The sequence below is a fragment of the Plectropomus leopardus genome, chromosome 24 (genome assembly GCF_026936395.1).
Source record: "Plectropomus leopardus strain MGB_pleo_1.0 chromosome 24, ASM2693639v1, whole genome shotgun sequence".
Lineage (NCBI taxonomy): Eukaryota > Metazoa > Chordata > Actinopteri > Perciformes > Serranidae > Plectropomus > Plectropomus leopardus.
The window spans coordinates 14,448,249-14,475,671 of NC_142199.1; the positions used below are offsets into that span (position 1 = coordinate 14,448,249).

The 27,423-nt window shown below is 41.1% G+C and overlaps 2 protein-coding genes across 4 annotated transcripts in view; both read right to left on the reverse strand.

The window, feature by feature from the left end:
- enpp4 (ectonucleotide pyrophosphatase/phosphodiesterase 4) overlaps positions 1-2,460 on the reverse strand; it is a 15,542-nt gene extending 13,082 nt beyond the window's left edge. For both annotated transcript variants that reach the window (XM_042512862.2, XM_042512861.2), the window contains exon 1: positions 2,328-2,460. The gene's annotated coding sequence lies outside the window, so the exon portion shown is untranslated. The remainder of the gene's footprint in view (positions 1-2,327) is intronic.
- Positions 2,461-4,171: 1,711 nt separating this feature from the next.
- Positions 4,172-27,423, reverse strand: part of mgat5 (alpha-1,6-mannosylglycoprotein 6-beta-N-acetylglucosaminyltransferase) — a 105,662-nt gene continuing 82,410 nt past the window's right edge. For both annotated transcript variants that reach the window (XM_042512919.2, XM_042512918.2), the window contains exons 12-17: positions 21,771-21,920; positions 15,064-15,210; positions 14,819-14,935; positions 13,421-13,495; positions 12,010-12,167; positions 4,172-9,241 (exon numbers count right to left, since the gene is read on the reverse strand). In XM_042512919.2, coding sequence (XP_042368853.1) covers positions 9,043-9,241; positions 12,010-12,167; positions 13,421-13,495; positions 14,819-14,935; positions 15,064-15,210; positions 21,771-21,920 — 846 coding nt within the window. In that variant the 3' untranslated portion in view covers positions 4,172-9,042. The remainder of the gene's footprint in view (positions 9,242-12,009; positions 12,168-13,420; positions 13,496-14,818; positions 14,936-15,063; positions 15,211-21,770; positions 21,921-27,423) is intronic.

Sequence of the window (27,423 nt, forward strand, 5' to 3'; positions counted from 1 at the left end):
GTGCGCAAAAGACTAAAACATCAGTCAAGCTTTAAGGGTAAAGCTACAAAAATGAAAAAGGAAGTGAGAATAATCATCATTATTCCCACACAAAGAAGCACAAAGAGAGAGCCTGATTCTCTTTGTGTCAAAAATAGACGTTGGCTCTTTACTTTGACTTTGGAGGAAGTGAAACTTGCAGCAGTTAGTTCATGCTGTCCCACCAGTAAACACATAAATGATAACCAATCTATTAATGTAGATGTGTGAGCGATAGGTTCATGCGTCATGTCAACTTGCTTTAACATTTCTTATTATGGTTTCCTTTTACTTTCAGTGTGGGCGAAGGCAAAAAGTGGGCCAACAGTTATTTGAGTCGTGTAGAAACTGGTTAGAACGGATGCTCATAGTAATTTCCGTAGTGTGTGGTGAGGATGATGTGTGTGAAAAGAATTTTAATTTTACTTTTCAAGGTACATGGTAGAGTTAGTCATTTTTTAAAACATAGTTTAATAAATGAAATTAAAATTCCTTTCTTGAACCTGCTACATCTTTTTTAAGTGTTGTAAGTTTTGAGATTTTCCCTTGTTTGCTTGCTTTAAGTGAGGCGTGCAAACCTCCCCCGCCACTCCTCTCTAACAACCTGAATCCTGTTTTATATGCAGGATATAACAAGTCAAACATATTTAAAATAACTACAAAAACAAGTTTGCAGAGTACTACAAATAGAATATTTTACTCATAACACATCCTCAGAGGCCAGCTTCACATACCATGGAGCAAGCTATCCAATCACAGTTAGAAATACCATGAATACCAGTAAAACACATATTTTAAAATAGTTAAACTAATAGTGAAAATCAGACATGACAGCAGGGCTGCAAAGAGCGCATTATGCACACCCACACATTAGTGTGTAATGTAATTCCCCCATCACTCTCCTCCTTTTCTACTCGCCTCTATGAAATCTAATTTTCTAACTCACTTTCTAAACTCAGGAAGTTATCCTGGATGTAAAGATGACAAGCTGTCATCTTACACATGCATGAAACTGGAATAAAAGTAAAGAAATTAGATTAACGGCATCAAATACATTTTGGATACAAGTGGAAGACAGAGAAACATTGAATACATCTTTGTGCTTCTCTCTCTATTTGATTACATTTATTAGAATTTAAGACTTGAACCTTTTGCTTCTGCCTCAGAAGAGCCTGAAATGAAATGGTGCAAATTTAGGGGGAAATCACTTGAATAAGACCCAGCGAGCACAAATAAGTCTAGGGTGAAGTTAGTTAATAGGGGCTACTTTTTGGTAGATTACCAAGAAAACCACCTAAAGCTCTGCAGACGACATTGCGTGTTACTTTTAAACCTTTTTATTGTCATTTGCTATATTTCCACGATGAAAATATGTTGTTAAATAACATTATTTAGAAACCTTACCCATCAACAGCCCTGACCTCACTCCAATGACATGTTCAGGTAAGATGAGACAGTCACTTTTGGGGATTTTTAATCACTAATCCATTTATCAGATCAGTTTTTTATTTATCAAATGATTTAACCTGTAGCTCTTCCTTAAAAATATTATCCAACTTTTGCTTATTTTCTACAATTGGCATGTGTGTAAAAATATTTTGATTTCTAGTCAAAAAGTCCTACATTTGTGTTATTCCACCCTCATTACTTTAACGGCAATAATTACTAATCTTAAAGCCACATTGGTTTTGTGGCAAATTAGGAGACCAGTGGGTTTTCGTATATTTGCTCTGTCCTGTTCTTGTTATCTGAGACCATAAAAAATATTGTTTGATGTAAAGCACATTTCTGGTAACAATGCAGAAACATATTTGTATATTGGCAGCTAATATTCAAAGATGTAAAACCTTATTTGTCCTACTTTACCTCATATGACCTGCCTTCACCTAAATAGTATTTTAAATACACTTTTCGGGCAACATAGTCTTCTTCTGCTCTTCTTAAAAGCAATATCTGAACATTTATATGTTTGTTTCATTATCTACATCGGTAATATTCAACAAAGGCGGATAATTAGGCAGTGACGCAGCTGACTTCCAGCTAAATATTTATCTGTCAATTATTCTGTAGCAGCCAACAGACAGGGAGAGCCGGGAAGTCCCCCTTGCTGGAGAAAATTACAAAGAAATGTTATCATTAATTACATTAACAGACATTTACGACAGGCCATGTGCCAAAGAATAGTTGATAAAAATGCGCAACGAAAATGAATGTTATTTTAGGGGAGCTCGTTAGCTGTCCGCATAGCATGTTAGCTTGCTAATGTTACAGCGTTAAAATAATGCTTGCGGTATATTTAATAACGTTACCTGTTAAAACGTTGACGTCCTGTCGTCCTCCAAGCACTGTACTGTTGAATAACTTTTCCCCCCGGGACTATTTTCGTAGCAACATCATCATTGGACTTCCTCTAAACTCGACGTTTGGCGGTTGTCGAGCTAGTTTAGATTATTTCTAGAAAGTTCCGGCGATGTATTTCAACATAAATTCCTCTCTGAAACGTCCCACACCGTAAAATAAAATAAAGATGTTTTTGTTCGCTATTCTTTCATTGTGTACGTTAAAAGTAATTAATATTGTGATTTTTTATTGGTAGAAACGCAGTACTTATACAAATTATTTGTTTTTTTCGTTTTAAAAACGTTTTGATTTTATTTTGAAGTAAAAAAATTCCGTACTTCTGCTTTTGGTGTTGCCATCTTGACGTAACCGTCGACAGACGCCCCATTTAGATTGGCAGGACAGGCAGCCAATCAGCGTTCAGATTCGGAGGGCAGGATATGTGTGCATACAATGTATTGACTGGTATAAATATTAAAGGGGTTGACTGTTATTAGAATAAGCTAATATTTGCCTCCAGTCTGCAAAGTCACTGAAATACCTCTATAAGAAGCACGAGCTGATCATGAATCATCGAGCCCCTGGGCCCAGATATGCAAAAGGACCTCCACCTCTTCTTCACTGGAGCAGGGCACACAGACTTTGGTGGGTGGATCTCCTGCATGTTGTATTTTGTGTCTCTTTGTAGTTGTTATGCTTCTTTTTGTGGCAATGAGTCTTTAAATGGAGATTTTGTGTGTGACCATATTTGTTTGTGTTCTCTTTGTGTTTTTTTTGTGCTTCTTTGAGGACATTTTGTGTGCTGTTATGGTTGTTTTGTGTTCTTTTCATGGTTATTTCTCTCTTTTGGGGTCCTTTAGATCCCATTATTTAATTTTGTGTCATTTGTGGTCAGTAAGTGTCTTTTGTGGTTGTTTTGCGTCTTTGTGTCATGATTTTGTGTCTCTGATGTTGTTTTGTGTCTGCTTGAGATGGTTTTGTGTCTTTTGTATCTCTTTGTGGTTATTTTGCCCCTTATTTTAGTTATTTTGTTACCTTATTTTGTTTGTTATCTTACTTTGCATCGCTTTTTGGTGGTTTGTGTGGTCACTTTTGTTAATCTCTTCATGGTTGATAAGTGTTTATTTCAGGATGAGTTTGCAGATGAAGGCCTCTGACACTTTGGGCCTCGGACACTTTGGGCCCCTGGCTATAGTAGGCTCGTTCAGGAACCCATCCATGAAAATGAATTGTGGTAAATGAGTCTAAATTACAAGTGCATGACCAGCCCCATAATACCCCTCAACACTACATTGCAGCATTGTGTTGCAATTTACCAGTCAGGAAAATACAATGAGTCCTGTTGATTTTACACACGTAGCAGCTCATTTTCGCCCCCTGATCGATCTACCCACACCAAAGGTTTTCAGAGCTGCTTACACATGTGTTACCTTGTGGTGTATTAAAGACAGCAAAAGCAAATTTCAGGTTTCTGCAAGGCATGCAATGCTCTACATCAGTCATGTGCGGCTAAGTGCCCACAGGACAAATCAGGCCCCCAACAGGGTGCAAGATGCCTCCCCCAACCATTTTCTAATTCACAACAAAAATAACGTGATTCACAGTGGGGACAGTTTTTGTACTGTCATTTTACATAAGGTGCAAACAGTGCATAAAACAGAATCAAAATAGAGCCTGTTTATCAAAAAAGTGCCAGATCTTCCACACCCCCTGACAGAGGTCCTTGTTAATTAAAGAAAAAATAGATTTTTAAAGAAAATCTAAAAACTGTATTGCTGTGATGTAAAACAAATATTAAACCAGAGTCAGAGCCTTTTGTCACAGAAAAAAGGTTTATTTAAAAATAAAGTTATATCCCTCTTACTCATCAAGGACTGTGAAAACAAAAACAAAATGTTGTCATTGCGTTATTCACCTTCCGCTGCTCGGACCACATCGTCACCTCTCTGTTGTTTCAGTCACTGGATGCTAACTGACAGATTCAAACAAGGTCGAGATTGAAAAACAAAGACTGATACGTGTTTGTATGGCTGTAAGTAGCAAGTTGTTCTGTTTTTGTTTTTTTTTAATAATGGAGACATTCGATGCTGAGGTTAACACAGACAGATATGGTGAAGAAATGATTTTGTTCTTTTGATAATCTGATGGACAGCATGCTGAGACTGACACAAAGTAAATAAGGCGTTTACAACAACAACACAGAAGTTTCAAAACTGCTTTCGATTTCTTTTCTTTTACTGAACCATCCCAACATGTATGAGGATAAGACTGCTGATATTCTGAGCTTTTATTATTGTCAGCAAATCCCACAGACTAATGTTGGATTTGTTGATAAACTGCAGAATATCATGAGGCTTCATCTGGAAATGAAAGGATAACACCACTGTTGTTCTCACTTTCACTGCTTTAACTTCAGAGTCTGATCCCACACTGCAGAGCGTCCCGTGCAGACGCAACAAAACACACCGCTGTGAGTACATCAGCTGCTTTTTAATACATGTTCTGCTTTATTCTGATTCCTGAAACAAGGGGGCGTCATGACAGGAAAACATCCTAAATGCTTATCCTATCTTAACTTCTTTTTTACAGAATGCCCACACATTTTACCAATTTTTAAAAATTGACTCCACTTCCATGACTTTATTTAAGCTGTTTAAAATGAGCAGGCCCATAAATGTGCACTTTGCTCGCATTTACAAATAAGCAAACTGCTGGTGCCTCCGATCTGTACTCGTAAATTAGACATTCCTGCTGCATATGCTGATAGAGTTCTTTGCAAAACATCAACGCTGCATCTGTTTTTGGAGGATAGAAAACTAAAGATCTAATCAACAGTCGGTCACTGACGCAGATTTTAAATACAGAGTATTTTGTGTGATGTTAGACATGTTTTTTGAGTTTTCTGAACATAATTTAAATAATAGCAAAAACAATGTACATTTTAAAAACTTTTCTGAAACATTTAGTTGATTTCAAAGTGTTTCGAGGCCTGGAAAATAATTTTTCTTATTTTATAACTTTTTTCAGGAATTTCACGACCGTGGAAACCCTGTTTTTAAAATAAGAAAAGCCCTATATTCCTAATACAGGAAAAAAATTCATATATTCCTATTACAGAAGCAAATCATAAAGTCATGACTTTGACTTACGGCTATCCCAGACCTCTTATCTTAAGAAATCCTTTAACTCTAAATGTAATTTCCTGTATCTCTGATTATAATTTAGCTATTAGGGACAGATGAGCATTAACATCAACGCCTCTCATTTGTCACTGTTTAGCGAGATTGCAATCGATTGCAAAAAAGAAAAAGACAGGCATTTAATTGTAGCTACAAGGAGTCGGAGGCACTAATTGTTTTCTTCTCAATTATTTAAATGAATTATTCCTTAAAAATAATTTGTTAAAATGAATTATTTGATGACATTTTTAAGCGTCATAATATTTAGTATTTATTATTATATTATTATTTCATCTTTATTGTCTTTAGCTTTTTTTTTTCTTTTTTTTTTTAGCATCCTAAATTTCATCCTGAACTTTGATAAGAGAGTATTTCACACTTAGGAAGTTCCTGTAATGACGTATTCTTAGCTTATTCTTCACAAAGTAACTGGAAAAAGGGAACCCAAAGTATGTGTTTACGTTTCTGAAATCAAATGACTGCTTGAATTTATTATCTACAAAACATGTAAATCCATCCAAAAACATCTGCTGAGTGAACTCTGGTATTATCCTTTCTTACACTGTAGTTCTGCGAATGTTCAATCAGGATACTTTTCCAAATTTGAGCAACTCAATCCAGTCTAACAAATCACAAGGTTTTGACCGATTATAACTGCATTAAATTAGAATTTGATTAAATATGAAATGCATTAAATAAAACTCTCTTTTAGCTGATCTGTGGAGTTAAATTTGGGACCGAAGGCCGCATCACGAGTATGTGAGCCGTGTTTTTATGTGGTGACGCTGACCTGTCAGGCCGAAACGGAAACAGAACCAAACTTAACCATGAAAAGGCACATCATGATCTTAAAACACTAACTTGGCGGCAGATCACTGACCTGTTTACAAAAGTAAAAAAAGAAAACATAAAAACAGTCTGCGCAGACACAGTGACAAAGTACAGGTGCAGTTCAGTCTGAATTTCCACGTGTGCAAACAGAAAAACTGAGATCGGAAATCAAAGCACAAAGTGTATGACGCTCCTGCTGGCGTCCACAATGAGACGAGGCTCGCTTTGTCCGCTGCTGGTCCTCTTTCACGGTGATGATGGAGAGATTTGGACGAGTCCTGTTCTGTCGTTACAACCTGACATCATTTTAGACTCACGTCTTTTCAACTCTGATGCAAATTTTTAGATTTTTAAGGTTTAAAATGTCAAATCACGTTTTAATTGTTAAATCGTTTCCATGAAAATGCAGTCAATCAAGACGTGTTTTCATCAAAACAGTGAGACTCCAGAGGTAACGTGACTCGGACTTTGAACTTGAGAAAATTAATTGGACTAGAGGCCTTTAGACTTAAATATTTGACACCTTTCCCCCCAACACTGTGGTAAAGAAAACAGGCAGTATTCAAAATGTGCTATTCTAAAAAGTTAGACGGAGGCGCTAACACTTTTAAATTTGTTTGACATTTGAAGTTAAAATTATAAACAGTGATAATTAACTCCGATTGATTGATTAGAGTTTAATTTGGTTTAAATACAGAGATTTAATTAATGAATGACAAAATAATTTGTCTTTTGTTCCCTTCACGTTTTGTGCAGCAGTCGCTGGTTATTTGGACTAACTCTCCAGCTAGTTTAAATTAATATTTGTCTAAAAATTGATTTTATTTATTCTCCTGTCTGGTGCTCAATTTATACTTTGAACATTTGAGGAAAAACTTATGCCAAAAACGAATGAGCTGATGTTTAGCTTAGCTAAAACAACAGTTTTTCACAAATTTGTGAAAATTTGTTTCTAATAAATGCAAAGTTTAAAGAGAATTCGTAATTTTATTTGAGTTTAAAATATTCAGTTGTTAAAATTATTATGACTTCTTGTTTAGGACATTATAATCAAAATTTAGGGACTTAGGACTTCTCCTCACATCACCACTGAAAGCGGAGCAGCAGCAGAAGCCTCCCACTTTCAGTCATACACTTCAAGACAAATAAGCTTTTTTTTTCTTTTTTAAAAATGACTCTCCATAAATAAAAATCTATAAAATGAAAAAAGAGACACCCTTTCTATAAATAAAAAAACAAAGACTTCCAGCAAACACAGAGATAAAGATCTGTATACAAAATAAATAAAAAAGAAAAACTTTAAAACCCATATGAACAATATACAGTGTTACTAATATCATGTTAAACCTCTGCAAATAGATTACCGTAGTGCATTTTTTTTTCCATTCACCACAAGAACTACGAATTTTACCTTAATTTTTCTTTGCAAATCTGCAGGCAAATTATTATCCTAACGATTATGGAGAGGAAACGAGGAGTTGCGAGGTTTTGCGTTGGCATGTATTCGTTGTTTTCAGTTTTCGTAAAATGATTTCCGTCGTTTGTCTTGTCGATGGGAAATGAATGTGGCTGTGTTTTTGTGTACATAAAGACACAGTACGCATGTCTCTCTGCAGGCTGTGGCGTCTTCGGTGCATCGAGGTGTTACCGCTGCTACTCACGACGCTCTATCATCTACGACTTTACGGCACGGCGAGCCGGCACGCGACAGCTTTAGCGACAGAGAATGACCCTCGCTCCCTCTGATCCTCTGCGTAGTACCGGATGATGAGCTGAAACAGTCAAAATCAGTTTAGCGCTCCTCCACTGGCCTCTTGTAGAAACACACACATGACCCTTTTTTAAATAAATCATCAGTCATTTAAAACAAGTGTGCAATTTAAAAGTGAACGTATGAAACTGGACTTTTCTGTCTTTTTTAGGGGGGAACGAGGACCGCTTCTTAGTCTGGGGTGCGTGTCAGGAAATGCTAAAACCTCCAGAATAAAAATCTAGATATCTACGTTACATGTCCGCTCTCATCGCGTCTGTCCGGAGGAGAGGGACGGGTCGGTTACAGTGTAAAACTGGGTTCTTCTTCAGCCGCCGTCTGTTGGCCCTGCGTGTGTACGTGTGTGTGGGGATGTGGGCCAGTCCAGTGCAAACCTACCTAAAGAATAAACAGTTTCAGATTTGAGCGGGGGAGGTGGATGGAGGGGCGGGCGGGCGGGCGGGCGGGGCGAGATAGGGCGTGGCGGCTGTCAGGAAGCGGCGGGTGAGTCTCCTTGGTCCCTCGCTGCCCTGATGAACCTGACGATCCGGCAGGCCGTCTCTGCTATGTGCAGTCTACCAAGGCAGCAGCAGAGCTCGTCTGCTGCAGCGTTAAAGTCTGAAACGACTCCCTTTGTTGATTCAAGTAATTTTACACGACGTCCGGGAATCGCAGCGCCACCGCCGGTCAATCAGAGTTTTGCTCCGGTTGTCACTTCAGCAGCTGGAGGAAACAATAAATACGATGAACACACGCAGTCTCATGAATGTTTGTCCAGACAAAAACAAAATGTAATGTGTGTGTCTGACAGCCGCACGTCTCTCAAACACACTCGTTAAGCTGCTCCGACTTCTTTTGACCCCGTCCAGCCACAGCCCGCTCTTCCGTCAGCCCGTCCCCGTCCCGTCAGCCCGTGTGTCGGTGCTATAGGCAGTCTTTGCACAGCGCCACCTGGCCCTTCATGTAGTCGCGGCAGGGGCAGATGCGTCGCAGTGACTGGTGGGCGCCGGCGCAGCTGAACAGCAGCAGGTCAGACTGGAAGATGCAGTGACGGCGCGTCTCGCTGTAGGCAGGGACCACCGTGTCGGCGCTCGACTCCACCGTCTGACAGTCCACACCAAACCTGAGACACACACACACACACACACACACACACACACACACACACACACATTTCACTCAGGTTCAGCTCTGCAGGGTTCACATACATTTTAACAGACAAAATCTCAAAACTTTTCCTTGACTTTTCAAGGACCTTTAATAACTCTTTTCCTTTTTGTCCCAGCGTTTTTCAGACATGAAAGAGTCAAACTCCATTCTCCTTGAGTTCAGTTGTGTGGTGCACATGAAGACAGAGACGCAGAGGAAGGATGGAGAAACGGACACGATGATTTACTAATTCTTTGACATTTCCAGGCCTGGAAAATTGGGATTGTGAAATTTCAGGACTTGTTCAGGTTTTCCATGACATGTCTGTCTGTCTGTCTGTCTTTTGGTGTATTTGTCTGTCTAGGTCTCTGTCTGCCTGCGTCTCTGTGTTTGTCTCGGTCTGTCTGTCTGTCTGTCTGTGTATTTGTCTGTCTTGTCTCTGTGTGTGTATTTGTCTGTCTTGTCTCTGTCTGTCTTGTCTGTCTGTCTTGTCTCTGTCTGTCTTGTCTCTGTCTGTCTTGTCTCTGTCTGTGTATTTGTCTGTCTTGTCTCTGTCTGTCTTGTCTCTGTCTGTGTATTTGTCTGTCTTGTCTCTGTCTGTCTTGTCTCTGTCTGTGTATTTGTCTGTCTTGTCTCTGTCTGTCTTGTCTCTGTCTGACTCTGTCTGTTTGTTTGTCTCTCTGACTCCGTCTATCTGTTTATTTCTGTGTGTCTGTCCATTGTCTCTGTCTGCCTTTGTCTCAGTCTGTGTCTCTCTTTGTCTGTCTCTGTCTTTCTGTCTCTAACTCTTTGTCTCTGTCTGCCTTAGTCTCAGTCTCTCTCTGTCTGTATCTCTGTCTTCTGTCTGTGTCTCTGTATGTCTTTCTGTCTGTATCTCTGTCAGTCTGTGTGTCTGTCTTTCTATCTGACTGTCCGTCTGTTTGTCTGTGTCTGTCTGTCTGTGTCTCTGTCCGTCTGTTTGTCTCTGTCTGTCTGTCTGTTTATCTCTGTCTTTGTGTGTTTGTCTCTGTCTGCCTTAGTCTCAGTGTGTGTCTCTGTCTGTCTGTTATTACTAATTCCATCACTTTTCAAGGCCTGGAAATGGACTTTTCCATGACCCCTGATTCTTACTGAGCATTTATTAATGTTAGAGTGTGAAGAAGCTGAACACAAACTCGGTTTCAGTGACATTCTTCAGGCCAGTGAGTCCTGACTCATTCAGTCCGGTAAACAAACGAGGCCCTCCGGTGGTTTTGACAAAACACTGCAGTTTATTTCAAGTCAACATTCTCCTGATAAACTGTACATATCAGCTCAGATCTGTGCTGTGCTGCCACCCAATGGACATGTTTCAAATCAACAACTCGGACTGAGAGAAAGTCTACGTGCTCGTATCTGTGTTCACGTGTGACATACAGTGACAGGTGAGGTGATTTATATTGATCATGCTGTTAAAATCTTTGCAGGGAAACGATGCACCACGCCACACTGTCACATTTCTCAGGGATGGTCTGAGAAATGTGACGAAGAGCTCAAGGTGTCGACCTGACCTCTAAATTTCCCAGATCCCAATCCGATGCATCAGTCATGACGCGTGTCTCAATTAGATTGAGAGCAGTGGAATTTGGAGGCCAGGTCGATGCCTTGAGCTCTTTGTCAGAGTCCTCGTGCAGTGTGGCGCTCTGTCGCCATGAGGGGGCGTGCTTGTTCTGTGGTGGTGGGTGGAGCGCATCAAGTGGCATCCACATGAATGACGGTTTCCCAGGAGATCGTGACATTTTAATGAGATGATCAGCGTTATTCGCTTCACCTTACAGTGTTTTTCAATTCTCATTTTGTCAGCGAGGATTTTTTGGGCTTTTACCTTTTATTGAAACGACAGGTTAAGCATGAAAGAGGCGAGAGAGGACAACATGCAGCAAAGGGACGCAGCGTGGAGTCAAACCCACTGAACAGTTGAACATGGGACGCCTGCTGTACGAGGTGAGCTACTGCTGGGTCCCCCGGTGGTTTGGATGTCATCTGTCTCTACATGTCTCTGTCTCTCTGTCTATGTCTCACTCTGTCTCTCTGTCTGTATGTGCCTCTGTCTGTGTCTCTATCTGCCTTTCTCTGTCACAGACACAGACAGACAGGCAGAGAAAGACAGATCGAGACACAGACAGAGAGGGACACAGACAGACAGACTGTCTGTGTCTATCTTTCTGTCTCTCTGTCTGTCTTTGTCTATGTCTGCCTGTGTTTTTGTGTGTGTCTCTGTCTGTCTGTCTGTCTTTGTCTGTCTGTCTTTGTTTGTCTGTCTTTGTCTGTGTCTGTCTCTGCCTGTGTCTCTGTCTGTCTGTCTCTTTCTCTTTGTCTGTCTGTGTGTGTGTGTGTTTGTCTTTGTCTCTGTCTGTGTCTGTGTCCCTGTCTCTCTGTGTCTTTGTCGGTCAGTCGGGGGGTGTGTGTGTGTGTGTGTGTGTGTGTGTGTGTGTGTGTGTGTGTGTGTGTCTTTGCCTATGTCTCTGTCTGTCTGTATTTGTTTTTGTCTCAGTCCGTCTCTTACTGTATGTGTCTGTCTGTTTGTGTGTCTGTGTGCCTGTCCGTGGCCCTGTCTGTCTATTTGTGTCTGTCTCTGTTTCTTTTGTGTGTGTGTGTGTGTGTGTGTGTGTGTGTGTCTTTGCCTGTGTCTGTCCCAGTCTCTACCTGTGTCCCTTTCTGTCCGGCTCTGTGTATTTGTCTGTCTGTGTGTGCAAAGTCTGTCTCTTTTTGTGTTTGTCTTACCTGGCCAGGTCTTTGTCCTTGTTGAGGTGTTGGAAGAAGGACGGTTCACAGATGAGCTGCTCCTCCTGACACACCTGCTTACAGGTGCGTCCCGGCTCTGCCAGCTTGACCTGCAGCGCGCTGAGTGGAGGCCACATCACCTGACCGTGGCAGAAGTCCTGACGACACAACAACACGTCACACTACAGACACACATCACCATGACGACACAGGCAAGCTGGTAATCGGGCCGTTCAATATCACCACTGATATAACAATTAAGGGCAATTACAGTTTGACAAAATGGAAAAGAACATCGCAGCTGGGCTTTTTTGTTCTTAATTTAACCGCTCACAGAAAGCATATTTTATGCTTCTCAAAATTTGTATTTAAAACAGAGGTTCCAAAAATACATTTTAAAAAGTGTAATCAATTGATAACACCCATTAAAACATTAATGTTGTACACTTATTCTTTCTAGCTGAATTTTCACTTGTGTTTTGGAAATATTTACAGCAATATTTGAATAATTTAAGTTTTCTGTGCTCTAATTTCACAGATAAACAATAAAATGTGAAACAATAAAGTAGCATTTGAAGTCTTGTGTGATTTCTGATCCTGGTTACATAGGAGTAAACTCAGTTAGCCCCGAGGCTAATTTATGCAATTTAAAATGTTCTACGCTTATGCTAATTACATTAGCATGATGTATGTCTCTGGGGGTTCAAGTTAATAAGTTAAAAAACTTGTGTGGAGCACAAAAAAAATAGTAACACCACATGCATAATACATCAAATTCTCCATCAAATTTCAGAGCATTTTTATTTAAATTATTCCATTATTTTCTATGTATTCACTGATGTGTCTGTTAGCTTGTATTCTGTAATACCCCAAATTGAGGAAAATAAAAAGATGAATTAATATCTATTACTTGGATTAGGGATAATTTTGCCTAAATGCTAACTTAAACATAAAACACAACTTTAAGAAGTTAAGTTAGATGATCGACATTAAATTCTTTGTAGTGTGGAACATGTGGTAAACAATGAACATATGTTATTATATAAGTATCCATAACTTGAATAAAAGCTTGTTTTTTGCGGTTTGATTGGATGTTGTAACTGTATATCGGTGTTTTTGGTTCCTCTATGATCTGCAGAATGTTAAATCTCTTGAGTTATCTTTATGACCCCTGTAGAAACCCCAGCGCTCACACTTGTAACTGCCTGACAGTGACGCTGATGGCAGCAGAGCAGCGTGGAGAGCTGTTGATGCTGACTGTCAGCAGAGATAAAAGTCATCATTTGCTATTGTCGTCTTTTAAAGGAGATTTAGATTTCTATTCAGCTTGAATAAAGTCTTTTGATTTGAATGCTAATCTGCACTATGTTTATATGTTTATATGTTATATGTTTTTATGTACGGGCAGTACCTGGTTCTCGATGAAGGCGTTGACTCTCTGCAGCATCCCCTCACACGTGAACTCATAGGGCAGGTAGGGCTCAATCTGATCACACAAAAGACAGACAAGTGTCGAGAGGAGATACTGTGGTGGTGACGTCACACACTTTAAACCTACAGAGCCAGTGTGTGTGAGCTCAGCCTGGACATCAGCGCGCTCTCTGCCCTACTTTGTACCGCTGTCTTCAGTCCTCCACACTCTGATTTACAGAAGAAAACTCAACAACTGAGGCCTTTGTTGCAGCACTAAGCCACTCGCTGCTTTCTCAGTGTCTTTGTTTGTGTGGAGGAACATGAGGAGGAGAGAAGGGGGAGCGAGAGCCAAGCCGGAGCCTGGTAGGCTGCAGCTCGCCACGGATCACAAAGCATATGAGGCTCCGCAGGCTTGTCCAGTGAACAAAGCCATTGTTCCGACTCGCTCGGTGGAGCACAGCACAACACGAGGTCCTGAGCCCGGCCTTTAAATATGCATGGGGCTGGACGGGAAGACGCAACTGGTATTCCTCTTTCTCTTCCCTGCGCGTCCACTCCTCCTCTCTGGAGGGTTTCCATCCAATTACTTCTGTCAATTAGGTGCCCAAATTTGATAATTGGTTAACAGTTTACGTCATATTTTCCAGCAAAGGGCCGAAAATGTCCTGCTTCATGAATAATTATTTCACCACATAAAAAAATAGGCTGTCTCTGCAGTAGAAAGACACCAATTCTTTGCTGCTACATGGCGAGAGAAAACGGATAAAAAGGACACTTTTGCTCAAGAGGTAGAAAACCTACAACTACCAGAATGCATTGTGCCTGATCAGCCCAATAAATGTATAAACAGAAAGCTAAAGCATGTTTCTGAAAATATGAGGCGAGAAATATGCAACACCGTAACAGAATCTTGGTTTCTATTTGATCAGCATTACAAAGTTTTACGGTTTGATCTCCGTTTTTTTCGGCCTGATTGATTAATTCGTTAATGAATCAACAGAACGTTACTAATCAAATCATGTTTAACGTAATGTCTGGCTATTTGGCTTTTGGTCAGACCAAACAAGGATTCTGAATATATCAAATTGCAGTTTGGGGAAACTGTGATTGGCTGTGATTCTTTCTTTTTTTTCTGCTATTTTATAGACTAAACTATGAAATGCATGGGTCAAAAATAATTGGTAGATTAGGAGTTGTTGTTGGTCCTTAAAAATGTTGAACAATAAATAAATACATTTTATGTAATTTCAACACTTTAACTTATTGAGCCTAAGAAGTTGCATCTGTTTAATCATTATGAGACAGTCATCTCGTTAAATCCATTATATAATAATTATATAATCAACGCACAGATTTAATGAGGAAAAAGTATATAAATGTTGTTTTCTGTGCTTACCTTCTGGCTAAGGATAGAGCGGATGGCCCTCTCCACCTCGGCAGAGTTCTCAATGTCCACCGTCCACACATGGGGCTGACCGATGTACACCTCGGCATACGGATGTTGAGAGGTCAGCTGCAGACAACAGCGAGAGAGCAGGAGTTAGAAAAAAACACACACAACCTTTAAAAAGTCCGATCTTGAGCAGAAGAGTCTGCAGGGTAAAGACTCAGAGTGCGTCCCCACAGATCTCTTCCTCTCACCTCTCTCAGCGTGGGTTTTCCCTTGAAGAAGTCAGTGTTCTTGCTGCTCTTCGGAGGGTTGAATTTAGGGTTGAGGAAAGCGCATCCGTTGGCGATGGCCTCCAGGGGGGCGGGACCCTCGTAGGGGAAGGAGAGCCCCACAAACAGCTGCAGGGGAGAGAAAATACGGAGAAATTGATCAGCCTCCATGTGCATGCTTTTTAAAGCTTAAAATCTAGCACATGTTGAAGACTGGAGGCAGGAAGGAGGAAGCACATGGGAGTGACTACAATAACCAGAATAACAGCGGACCCTGCAGGGGGAGAAAAAGTTCACTGACTGTGTTGAGAAGTTTTGTTGTTTGCTGATCGCAGCAGTTAGCCCCTGTTGAAGCAAACCTCCCATGTTATCAGCACAAAATACAGTCAAGGCAGCACAATTTCTCTCTAAAACAAGGAAGGAAAATCAAGTGGAATAACACGAAGACAGCGTGCTAATGTCTTTTCCTCCCAAAAGCGTCTCGTGTGGTGGAGAGGATATTTTGCAGATGGAAACACTGCACCTGAGTAGCCCCATGAGAATTTTGAAAACACAAAAGATGCTCACGATAGGACCACTTTAATAACAACAGACCAATATTAGTACACCACTGAGATATATCACTGGCTGTTGCATCAAGTTGTCTGCCAGTAAAACAAAGACCAATTTCATTATTAATTAAAACAGAATTTAGGGCTAAACTTGTGATGGAAATACACATTAAAAGTTAAGATGTACTCTAAGTTTAAAGATACAGACTCATGACGTGATCTGAATGTACAAAGGGGTTTCTGAAACCATTTTAACCCTTTGAAACCTGGATCAATATCCATTTTCTTGTGTTGTGTTTAGATGCATCTCACAAGCACAGAAACAGTGTCTGGGGGAGCCATGAGAGGGAATGTTGTATCAAAGAGGATTGTCACTGTGGAGGATGCTCTCTGGATTTTGTCCTCCATCACTCAAACTGGACACATGTTAGGAAGGGATACTAAAATGCCAGGATGAACAGGAGGATTGCATACAGCAGGCAAACTCTCATGTACATTAGGTCATGGGACTATTGTTTTGAGGTAGAATTGTAAAAATGTGAAAGATTACAGAAGAAATTTAAAAGACAAGCTCTGTGGTGCTCTGCTACCACAGTCCTGCTGGCAGACTTTAAAGTAAACACTGAACATATAACGAGCAAGAGGGGCTTGAATAACAAGTTTACTCCTTCTGGATGGGAAGAGCAAATATTTGTAGCGTGCAGAAACTACAGGCAGCTTGTCCACATGAGCGTGAGACAGTCACCCTGAACTACAGAGAGGAGGGAGGGTGGAGGTAAAGGTGGTGGGAGCAACAAGCTCATTTACTGGAGAGCTGGAGCTGGATGGCTACAATGGACACTCTGTGTGTGTGTTTGTAGTGGCTAGTGTGTGTGTGTGTGTATCTGCCCATGAAGCAGAACACAAAGTCTGACAGAAAGTGCTGGACCATGTCTGTATGAATAATCAGACCTGGGCTCATATGTAAACATGACTAACATGTTTCTGGTAAGCACCTATAGCCTTGTTAGCGACAGACTTTAGCCCACAGGTGGCAGCAGAAACCGTTTCTTTTTCCTGTATGTGTGTGTGTATGTTGTGTGTGCATGCAAAAGCTCCCAGAGAAACAGTTGCCCACTATTTATAGGGAGTGAGGAAGGGAGGGGGATGAAGAGTGGGGACACAGAGAGAGGAGAAGCAGTGATGTAGCAGAAATGAATGCATGACGCCTGCGTCTCCTCTGTGTGACTGTCATAGATTTACACAGAGAAATCAATGAGAATTGTGGCTTGTGAGTATTAGAGCCATTTTCTGTCTCAGTGTGGTACACAAAGGACCGTACGCCTATAAGATCCAATGCTCCACACATACACAGCTGCTGTTCTATTGATTTGTCCTCCCCCGTTCAAACGTCCTGCGTTAGTGTACATTTATATCCTAACAGGAAACCACTGCCAACTGCAAGTGCAATAACTTCCTCCTCTTCAAATGTGAGAGCAATGTAAGCACGTCTGTGCATGCCACTCCCACACATACAGTAATGAAGCTTTCATTTCAGGCATCACAATGGTACTCAAATGCAGGAGCGCCGCCTTTGTTAGGAGGCTATTTTCACTTTGAATAAGATCTTGGGTAGTTCTTCGACTAGCATGAGAAACAGTGTTTCATATTGTGTTTCTGACATTATATCATTTTCCTATCACTGGATACCAGCAGTAGTTCAGTTCTTACAGTAAAAGCTCACATAAGCTTCTGTGTCTCTCAGCTGTCTGTCTGTGGAAGTAGGGCTGAGCAATAAAGAGAAAATTAAACATCACAGTATTTTTTAATAAACACCTTGATACTGGCATTGTGACAATATTGTAGGGTGACTATTGGTGCTTTCACAAAATATTTATTCTAAGACATTTTTGATAAATAATCATCGGTAATATTGCTGTAATTACTGAGTGGGTAAAGGCAAATAATAGAACAGCCACAGTAGTGTGGTAAGTTTGAAAAGAACTCAATTTTACTGTAACACAGCCAAGATTTGAAGAATAGCTTTTGCAATCGCACAGAAGATTTCAAGTCCCACAAGCTCGACTGAACAGGTTGAGGTTTTTGTTCCTCAGGCTGTAAACATTTTAAATCAGAGTTTGGCTTCTAAGCAGTCAGGGTCAAACATTGAATGCAATCGGTAATGAGTAATTTGGGGCACTGAACCCACTTTTGGAACAATTTGTGGTGTTTGTGTGTTTGTTTTGTATATATGTGAAACAGTTGACGTCCTGGGATGTAAGACAAATTATTTTTTCTTTCTGACAATTAAGTCAAATTAAATCAAAAGATTTGAATGATCAGTCAGAGACCCCTAAGTCACCTAAGATTCTTCAAGTCGAGCAGTCGGGTTTTGTTTTGTTCTTGTCAGTCAATGTTCAGTGTCATGGAGACATTTCGTCCTCTTCTTCTATAAATAGTGGTCGACTGTTTCTCTAGGAGCATAATTAGCACGCATTGGCTTGTCTTCTTATATTACGTGAAGATTGCTGTCCATAAAAGTTATGAACAGAATCGGTGACAAAGGGCAGCCCTGGCGGAGTCCAAACCTCACCGGAAACGAGTCTGACTTACTGCTGGCAATGTGGATCAAGCTCTGGCACCGGTCGTACAGGGAACCGACGGCCCATATCAGGGGGTCCGATACCCCATATTAGTAGAATATTCGTATTAAACAGCCAATTTGACTGACATAATTCTGAGTTGGTACAGCCAATACGCAGCCTTTTAAACCAGGAAAATACAACACTTACTATGTTATTCAAAATCAAAGATGATACCTAGTCTCAATCACAGTGTAGACAGAATATAATTATATGGCACAGCCAATCAGGGAAAGTTAAGAGAAACTTAAAAAACACTCCACTGAGTAAAAAACACCACAAAAAGACAACAAACATAAGGACTCACACAAAGACGTATCTACTATTTTGCAGAGCACACAAGTTGGCGCCGGAGTTACCTTTGACTCGGTCTCTGTAAAGTTTATGAGCTGACGAGACTGACTGTTGTGCAAACAAAGAATAACCAGCTCACTACTGTGCTCCACCATCAGATAGTCTCATGACTCTCATGCGATGCCACATTGCATAAAACATGGCAGTTGCTGAGTTTAACAACTCAGAGTTAATTGGGCTGTTTGTTCTCAGTATTGCTAATACCAGCACCTGCCACAGGATGCGTTTGTTTTCTATTGTGCAGAATATGATGACGATAACGGTGTGTTAGATGGAGGAAGAGCTGCATGAAGGAGTGGGAAAGAGACAAAATAAATACACCTTAGGCAGACAGTAGGAGGCAATTAACTAGGTAGTGTTCGACAGACATACGACGTGGAGCAAAGTCAGGAAAATCAAAAAACCTGTGACTCTATCAGTGTACAACATGATGCTGCACAGCTCTGCCGCACTTGAGCGGTTTGATCATTGACACTATTCCCGTGTTACAGAACTGAACGTCAGAGTTTATTTCAGGAAGTTTTTGTTTGAGAGGAAATCAAATGTCAGATACCGACAGCAACATGCTCCTCTTCTTCACAGAGGCGCCTCCTCACTCATAGAGTTTTTACAATACACTGAGTCAATAGTTAAACCCCTGGGGGCCAATTAGCTTCGGCAGTCTGATTGCAGGTAACACTGAATGTGTTGTGAAAACGGTGCCTGTTGAAAACACCTCCCGTTTGCCTTGGAAACTTTTAAACAACAATGTGGCTAAAATGTTGGGGTGTTGTGGGATTTAATTGGCCATTTCTCTATGGAAGTTTCCATGCAAAGCTACCTGTAATGAGATATAGAAGTTATATAGAATATAGAAGATCTCAGCCTGCCGCCCTACATCAGTCCAAATCTAAATTGACTCTTTGTGCAGCGCTCTGCAGCACCAGTCCTTAGCAGACTGTTTTCAACACTTTAATGAAGTGCTCCACTTCTTAACACACCTTTGCTTCTCTCTTTCAGTGCCTCCAACATCACTGGATTCTTGGTTTTAGGAGCTCAGTGCAGCACTGGATCTGCCAGCCCCAAGAATCCTTTTCTAGCTGAAGCATTCTTCAGAATCTTTTCAGTACAAACGGAGGTTTAAATCTCAATCCATCTTTTTTTTTTCTAGAACTGTCTGAATCATGATCTATGGCTCTTCTGTACTGTGTATCTCTGCCCCGGCTCTCGTGTGATGTCTCTCTCCTCTCTGCGTCTCCTCCCTCCCTGCTCTGATGAGGAGGCATCTGGTTTCAACGGCTAAAGAAATCGAAGCTCCCTCCCACCTTAGTCTTCTGAAAAGGATGCAGACTGGAGCCAAAAGACAGACTCCATCTTTCCATGCCAGCACTAATGATGGTTTTCACCTTCAGCGGGCATTGTTGGCTGCTTTTTGGGGACCATGTCATTTTAATTCTGTTCCCCCATGGCAATGAGCGGCTCCACAAAATTTAGTGAAAACTCACTCCCTGCAGTAGTAACACAGCGTTACCTTCAAGGTCACGACATCAACTCTTATTTTGTAGGGTTACAGCTTAGGTTAACAGAAGCCCTATTCACAACTAGCATTTCTTCACTGTGGGGAAACTGGTCTTGGATGCTATCAGAGTTCTGCCTAAAATTAGCAGCTCTGTCTTACTCTTAATTGAATTTTTAAAACCCAGCTAATTGTACTCAAGAGAGACTTGCATTAGCCAAACACATCGGTTAGTCCTTGCCCTAAACACATCACCTCTTCCAACATTAAGCAGCCAAACATGTCGAACTTGGGCTGGCAGATTCTTTTTTCACAATTATTGGGGCCAAAAGAATTCCCAATAATGATATTATCCTGTAACCATAACTATACAGAAGTTGCCCGGAGCGAACAGCTTTAGCTTCAGTCTTTTAGCATGATATCATGTCACTATGAAATTCCCTGAAGAGAATTTAGCTTTGAAAATGAGACAGTGGGCCACTATTAACAACTATAATGATGGATGAAGAATATAAAACTTTTTTTTTCGACACTAGATATTAAACAAAAACCAGAGAATGTATGTTATTAAATTAATGTGAGCTGTAAATTCACCTCTTCTTAGCAGAGGAAAGAGGAAATTTTTATCTTGGATCCTAAATCTGGCACAGCTATCATTGTAAACTGCCAACTGCATGTCCCAAGATAAAACCACAAAGATAAAACTGATCTGTTTCAGGCGTAATTGATTACAAAATGTGTTTGCATTCCCTGTTTTGTTGTTTTTGTGTATATCATGCATTTGAATTGTAATTTGAAGTAAAGGATTTGCAGCAGATGGAAAGTCTAACATCAATGTGAGGAAACATGCTCTCCACTTCACAGCTCTCAGTTCCGCCACAAAACAAAGCTTTTTTGTGTTAAATAGCCCAACAAACATTCTGTGAACATTTGTGTGTTGAGCTGAGAGCTCGCTTCACACGAACAGTCACGCCTGGCTGCAGTCTCTGTGGCAGTGTCCTTGTGTGGTTGGAGTAATGAGAGCGAGAGACAAGTTATGACGTGAATGGAGAAGTGCTTCTGTGGACGCCTGGACCGAGGCCGGACTTGGACAAACCACAGCCCCTCTGCTCTTTCAGAAGAAGGTCAGAGTTCACAAAGGCACTTTTACCTACCAAACAACATTAAACTTGTCTTTTAAGTTACTTTTTATCTATGTGTTTCTAAATTACTTTGCAAATTACTTACTCTTTGCATTCAGACACAGTGGGTTTGGCTTGGCATTTTTTTAAAAGATTTTTTTGGGGCTTTTTCCTCAATAGATTAAAGTTAAGTATGAAAGAGAGGTGATGACAAAGATATCGCCTCTCTACATGGTGCACCTGCTCAACCAAATGGGCCTCCCGTCATTTCAAGCTTGGTCATTTGTTTATCATAGCATACCTAACATTTTCTTTTTAATTTAAATTTTTCAAATTTTGTTTTGGGAAACTTTGTGTTTCACACAGTGATTAAACTAGAGGGACATTCAGAGCTGGTTTCAAATAAATAAGGGCATGGCAAATGTCAAAGCGTGGGAGCTGGTTTGTGGCTTTCATACTCATCTAAAAAGCACTGTACCTCCACACTTATATGTCACTGAAGGGTAATTTTTTTCATATGAAACAATTCAGAGCTGGGCTGACTCACCTTGGTTTCTCGGAGGAGGAACTGCAGGTCTCGGCCACTCAGGATGCCGTGGTTTTTGACATAGCTTGGTAGGTGCACAGTGCTGGTGCCATGCACGGTGCCATGAACCTCCATATAGCTGTGGATGATGTCAAGGTATTTCTTTTTGTCCTGGAACAAACAAAGACATACATTCAGTTTTTTTAAATTCTTGATTAGGAGTGATCCACACTATACACTTGTGAATTAGTTATTTATAGACTTTATTTATTTATTTATTTATTTATTTTTGAACTCTTCATCTAAAGGTGTGAGAGAAAATCTTCAATGAGGAGGCAAAAAACATCTAAAACTAAACAACATCTAAATCAGTTGAGGGTAATAGACAGCTGGTTGAAAATCCTGAGACTGTACCTTATCCAGGGCAGGTGAATTTTGGAGACCGCTGTACTAAGTAGTGATACTAAACTTCAAACACAGTTGAAGTTATTCGGGGACTATGTTCTGAGACAAACTCTTACAGGGGAAATGCTCACGTTTCCAACTCAGGTTTCAGTATTGGGCTTCGATTCTCTCCATTTTCTTGGAACAGATAAATCAATATCAGTAGAGATGTCTGGCTTTTTTCTATTGAAGTTTCTTGCTTCTTATTGGCCCCCATCTTTGCAGTTCTATATTAAATTTCAGCTGGTTCTGGCTTTTTATTGCACAACCCCTCATTTTTACTTCTCAGGAACACCGGGAAGATGCCTTGTTAAGTCAGTAGTTAATAATGTTTACTTTCTGTGAACCTGTATTTTCTTTTTGTATGCCTATACAACGTAACAGGTGACGTCAGTCTGTCTGAATTATGTCCACCCTGATGGAGATCCTCGGATTTCCAAAACTTCTTGAAACCATGTATATATCTGTATGAACCCCCCAGATGTTTCAATTTGTTTTTCTCTGCCTGTAAGTGCACTTTTATCTTCAAGGGCACCTTCTATGTTTCCCATAATTAACTGCAGTGATTGTGTTTTACTTCTGCCTTCTCTCGTGTGTTTTGAGGATTAAGAGTTCAGTCCATGTGACAACAGTCCAGTTTGTACCGAAGCAGAATTACTAATGATATAAAAGATGCTGTACAACTTTAATGGTGACTCAATGAGAGACAGAGAGAGAGCTGGGGTTCTGCAGACTGTGCAGTAATATGTGGCATCATAAAAATGTAATGATGAAGTCTTCTAAAAATGTTGATCAACTCTAGATATTAGGCCACTGGTTTCTTGGGCTGGCCTATAATGTGTTTACTTTGAACATCTTTTCAGTTTCTTGGCACTCGCTGTCAAGTTGGTCATAGAAGCCCCACAAGAGCTTCTTTTTAAAAATAAGTTAATCAGTTTGGATGGAAACATTACTTGCATAATAAAAAGGCCTTTGATGGTCCCTACACTGAGATTTTCACAGCAGGTCTTTGATTTTTTAAAAACGAGGACATGACTGCCATATAACCCTGCCAAATTCGCACACAAAATATTCCCCTGCGTTTCCTGCTGAGATGCAGCGCAAAAAGTGTCTTTTTCACTTTGTCCTGTACCTGCCACAGACTGAGCCATATGGGGGACACGTTCAGTACAGCTCTTAAAGCTGAGCCCTTGAGGGAGGCAGTATAGATGAAAGCTGACCATTTTTTCCATAAGGACAATACAGGACAAGCTCTCCAAGCTGAACGTGCCTGATTCCACCTGCAGGTGGATCACAGACTTCCTGACTGACAGGAAGCAGCAGGTGAAGCTGGGGCAGCATGTTTCTGACAGCAGAACCATCAGCATCGGCTCCCCTCAAGGCTGCGTTCTTTCTCCTCTCCTCTTCTCCCAGTACACAAAAAGCTGCACCTCAAGTCATCAGTCTGTCAAACTCCTCAAGTTCACCTGGCACCACCCTCATTGGACTCATTTCTGGTGGGGATGATGAACATCTGATGACCTGGTGCTGTGAGAACAACCTAGAGCTTAATACTCTGAAGACAGTGGAGATGGTTGTGGATTTCAGAAGGATCGCCCCTGCCCCCATCACCCTTTGTGTGCCATCATCGAGTCCATCCTCACCTCCTCCATCACAGTCTGCAGCTATGGCGAGGGACAACAAAAGGCTGCAGCGTATCATCTGTGCTGCAGAGAGGGTGACTGGCTGCCACCTGCCATCTCACAATGACCTGTCCACCTCCAGGGCCCTGAGGAGGGCAGGTAGAATTGTGGCCGACCCCTCTCACCCTGGACACAGACTTTTTAAGACCCCCCCTCTGATCCTGATAATGACAGGATGCCTCAAAGACACAAGTATGTTCACACACACTCATACAAACTGGAATATTATCGATTACCGATAGTTTCAATAGCCATGGGGCAACACGGCCTCATGATTGTTAAAAGCGACTTGTTTCAAATTCACACACAACTCCTACACACACAAGCCTGCTTTGGAACTGCTCTGCCTCCAGGACATGTCTCTGCTCTAACTTTGTGTGTGTGTGTGTGGGTGGGTGTGTGTGTGTGTGTGTGTGTGTGTGTGTGTGTGTGTGTAAGTGTATATGTGTGTCTACCTCAGTGCTTCCTTCTGGGGCTTAAATTTCAGGTAGCCGCTTGTCAGAGTCCCTGGAGGCCTGGCTATCAGATGCCTCCAGCCAGTCTGCTGTAACTAAAGCGGCTGGGTGTGTGTGTGTGTGTTTGTGTGTGTTTGCGTGTGTGTGTGTAAGTGCGTGAGAGATGAAGTCCTAATTAGAAGGTGAAATCACTACCCTGTAATCTTTTCACTCAGGAGAGCTGAGCTGGAATTTATGAGTGTGTGTGTGTGTGAGGGGATTTAGAAATTAAAGTTGCTGGTTGGCACCTGAAAAGGCGGCACAAACACACACACTAGCACACATTTTGAAAAATCTATGACGGGTTGTGCAGGTCAGAAAGAGCCCATGAACAAGGAGAGCTGAGACATCGACACTTTGTAACTGCAATAGTCCAAAAATATTAACACTAATATTTCTATATGTTAACCTGCCTGGAAGTGAGGCTTAAAAACACAATAACTCAAATGTAGTCTACTGATTCATGTTCATTTCTTAAATAGTTTGGGATATCTGTTATGCTGTAGGGCCTTTGACTACAGAATTCTACTCAGTTCATCTTTGAGTCCAAGTGAACGTTTGTACCTAATTTGAAGAAATTTGTGAAAGTTTTTGAGATATGCCGTTCATAAGAATGTAAAAGACGAGGTCACAGTGACCTGAACGTATGACCTCTGACCACCAAAATCTGACCGGTTCATTGTTGAGCGCCCTCCTGTTCACACTGTACACCCATGACTGCACTCTCAGACATCAGGAGAACTCTCTTGTGAAGTACGTCAATTAGAATATGGATTATAATGAACACTTTAGGTAACGGCTGTTGGATGTACTGTACATGCGAGGCATTACTGCCTAGAGAGGAGGGAAAAGAAACACAACTAAAAGAAAAACATCACAAGGTCTCTTCAGGCAGCAGGATGTGTGTGATGTGTTTATTGTGAACGCTTGAATGGCTGTGTGTGTGTGTGTGTGTTTGTGTGAGCAGGAGAGGAACACAGACTGCCATGACCCTTCGAGGCAGTCACCACACAAAGCTTTACGGTCAGAGGACATGACTTGCCAGATGCTCTCTGGAGCATGGCTGCATCCTCTCTAACAGGGTCAGAATACAGCAAAGCCTGTTTAAAAGGAACCTGGAGACAGGCTTAAAGATGTAAAAATCACATCCCTGGCAAAAAGCAACAGGAATAAATGAGTTGAACCACATGCAAGCCGCCAGCTTTAGATCTGATATGGATTTTCTTTTCCGTCATGTAATGATAGTGTGTCGGTCCGTCCTGGCTGTCAGTACTTTGAAGTACACAGAAGTTATGACTGTTGCTGATAGCATCACGAGACAGTTTACCATCCACGACTTCAGACAGCACATGTATATTCATATGCACTGTAAACATACAACGTGAAAATAGGGGCAGATCGATCGAGCCAGCCTTGTACAGGAACACATGCTCAAGGAGTTATAAAATAACTGCTTTAGCTGGAGAGGTTGATTGAAGCAGGAGAGAAGGAGAAGGAGGAGGCGAGTTTTATGACCTTGTAAATCAGAGGGAATTTGTAAACCCTGGCTCAGAGAGGAAACAGGAGAGGCGGCGGCTGCTTTCTGTCGGCAGAGGAGGGGGGGGCTGAGGGATGAGTGTCCGGGGAGGAAAGCTTACAGGCTGAGAGATACAACCTCTGAGACTCACAGCGAGAGAGTAAAGGCAAGGAAAGGTTGAGCTACACAGCTAACTTGATATTGATGCTGACATTGATCCCTTATTACGACTGTGAGCATTTCACCAGTTTATGGGAAAGAAATGAGTAATAAGATGCAATATTTTCCAACAAATATGCAAGGTTTATAATTTGGAAATCAATATACTGCAAAATGACAGCTTTCACATGACCACTGCCCGCTTTTTTTTCCCCCTCAATAATTTCTCGCTGACTTCTCCATCGCTGGATTCTTCATCATTCTCCATCCATGTAGAGTATGAAACGCCCACTGATGTTGTTCACACTTCAGGTTCAGAAAACCTGCTATTTCTTGGTTCTAAACCAATTAATTACTGTTGAAATGCTTTGAAATTTACAAAATTAGGCGCAGGAACTGAAGCAGATTCCGTCTTATGTTGGTGGAAAAGAGGTAAAGGTTAAACTTTAAGCCCTGCTAATTTAACCTCCGTTTCATCTACGTTCAGTACTTGTATTTCGACTGCCACTGCAGATACAGAACAACCATCTATACTGTTTCAACTGTTTCATATGTGAACGTGAGCGCTGCCCCTGGTGACAGTCTATTCTCTTACTCTATTTCATCTATTCATTTTCTTTTGTTGGTTTTTTATGTTTCATTTTATTTTACAATAAAAGTAAGAATTAAAAACAGACCATCCGGGTAAAGACCACTCAAAAGTGGTCTCAGCCAAGAAATTTGTTTTTTTAACAACACCTTGCTAAGTGACACACTTCCTGCCGCCACTCATTTCCTGTTGATGTGCAACACACTATTCAGTATCATGTGGTTATTAACTGCTACAGAAATGATGAGTATCAGTTCTCTGATCTGTGGTTTAGATGAAAATCAACAAGCTTGATATGACTGTAAAGCAAAGTTTCCCTTTTTCTTAAAACTTTTCCTCTCTTTATGTTCGTATAGAGGCCGAGCTGCAGAGCTGAGAGCTGATTTTCATGTTTCAGCACTTTCTCTTGACAGGCTGTGGTGTCGAGACGCCAGGGACCGTTCACGTAATGTTGCTGTACAGCACATTTCAGCTGAAACAATCCACCTCCCCCTTCACCTGAGACATGATTCAATACAATTTCTGCCTTCCTGTTGTTCATTCTTTATGTTCTCAAAAAGACTCAAATGACCAAAAAAATAATAGTGCAATACTTTTACTGCAGTAACCTTAAGCTTTTGGCTCATCAGGATGCAGACAGGTGCGCTTGGTTCGACTTACTCGACCCTCAAACTGCCTTCGACATCAAACATCAAACGCACCTCTGATCATCTTCCCAGCTGAAATCATTTCCAACTGACAGACTACGGGGCCCCAAAACTGGAAGCTTGTCATTCAAGATGAAAATTCA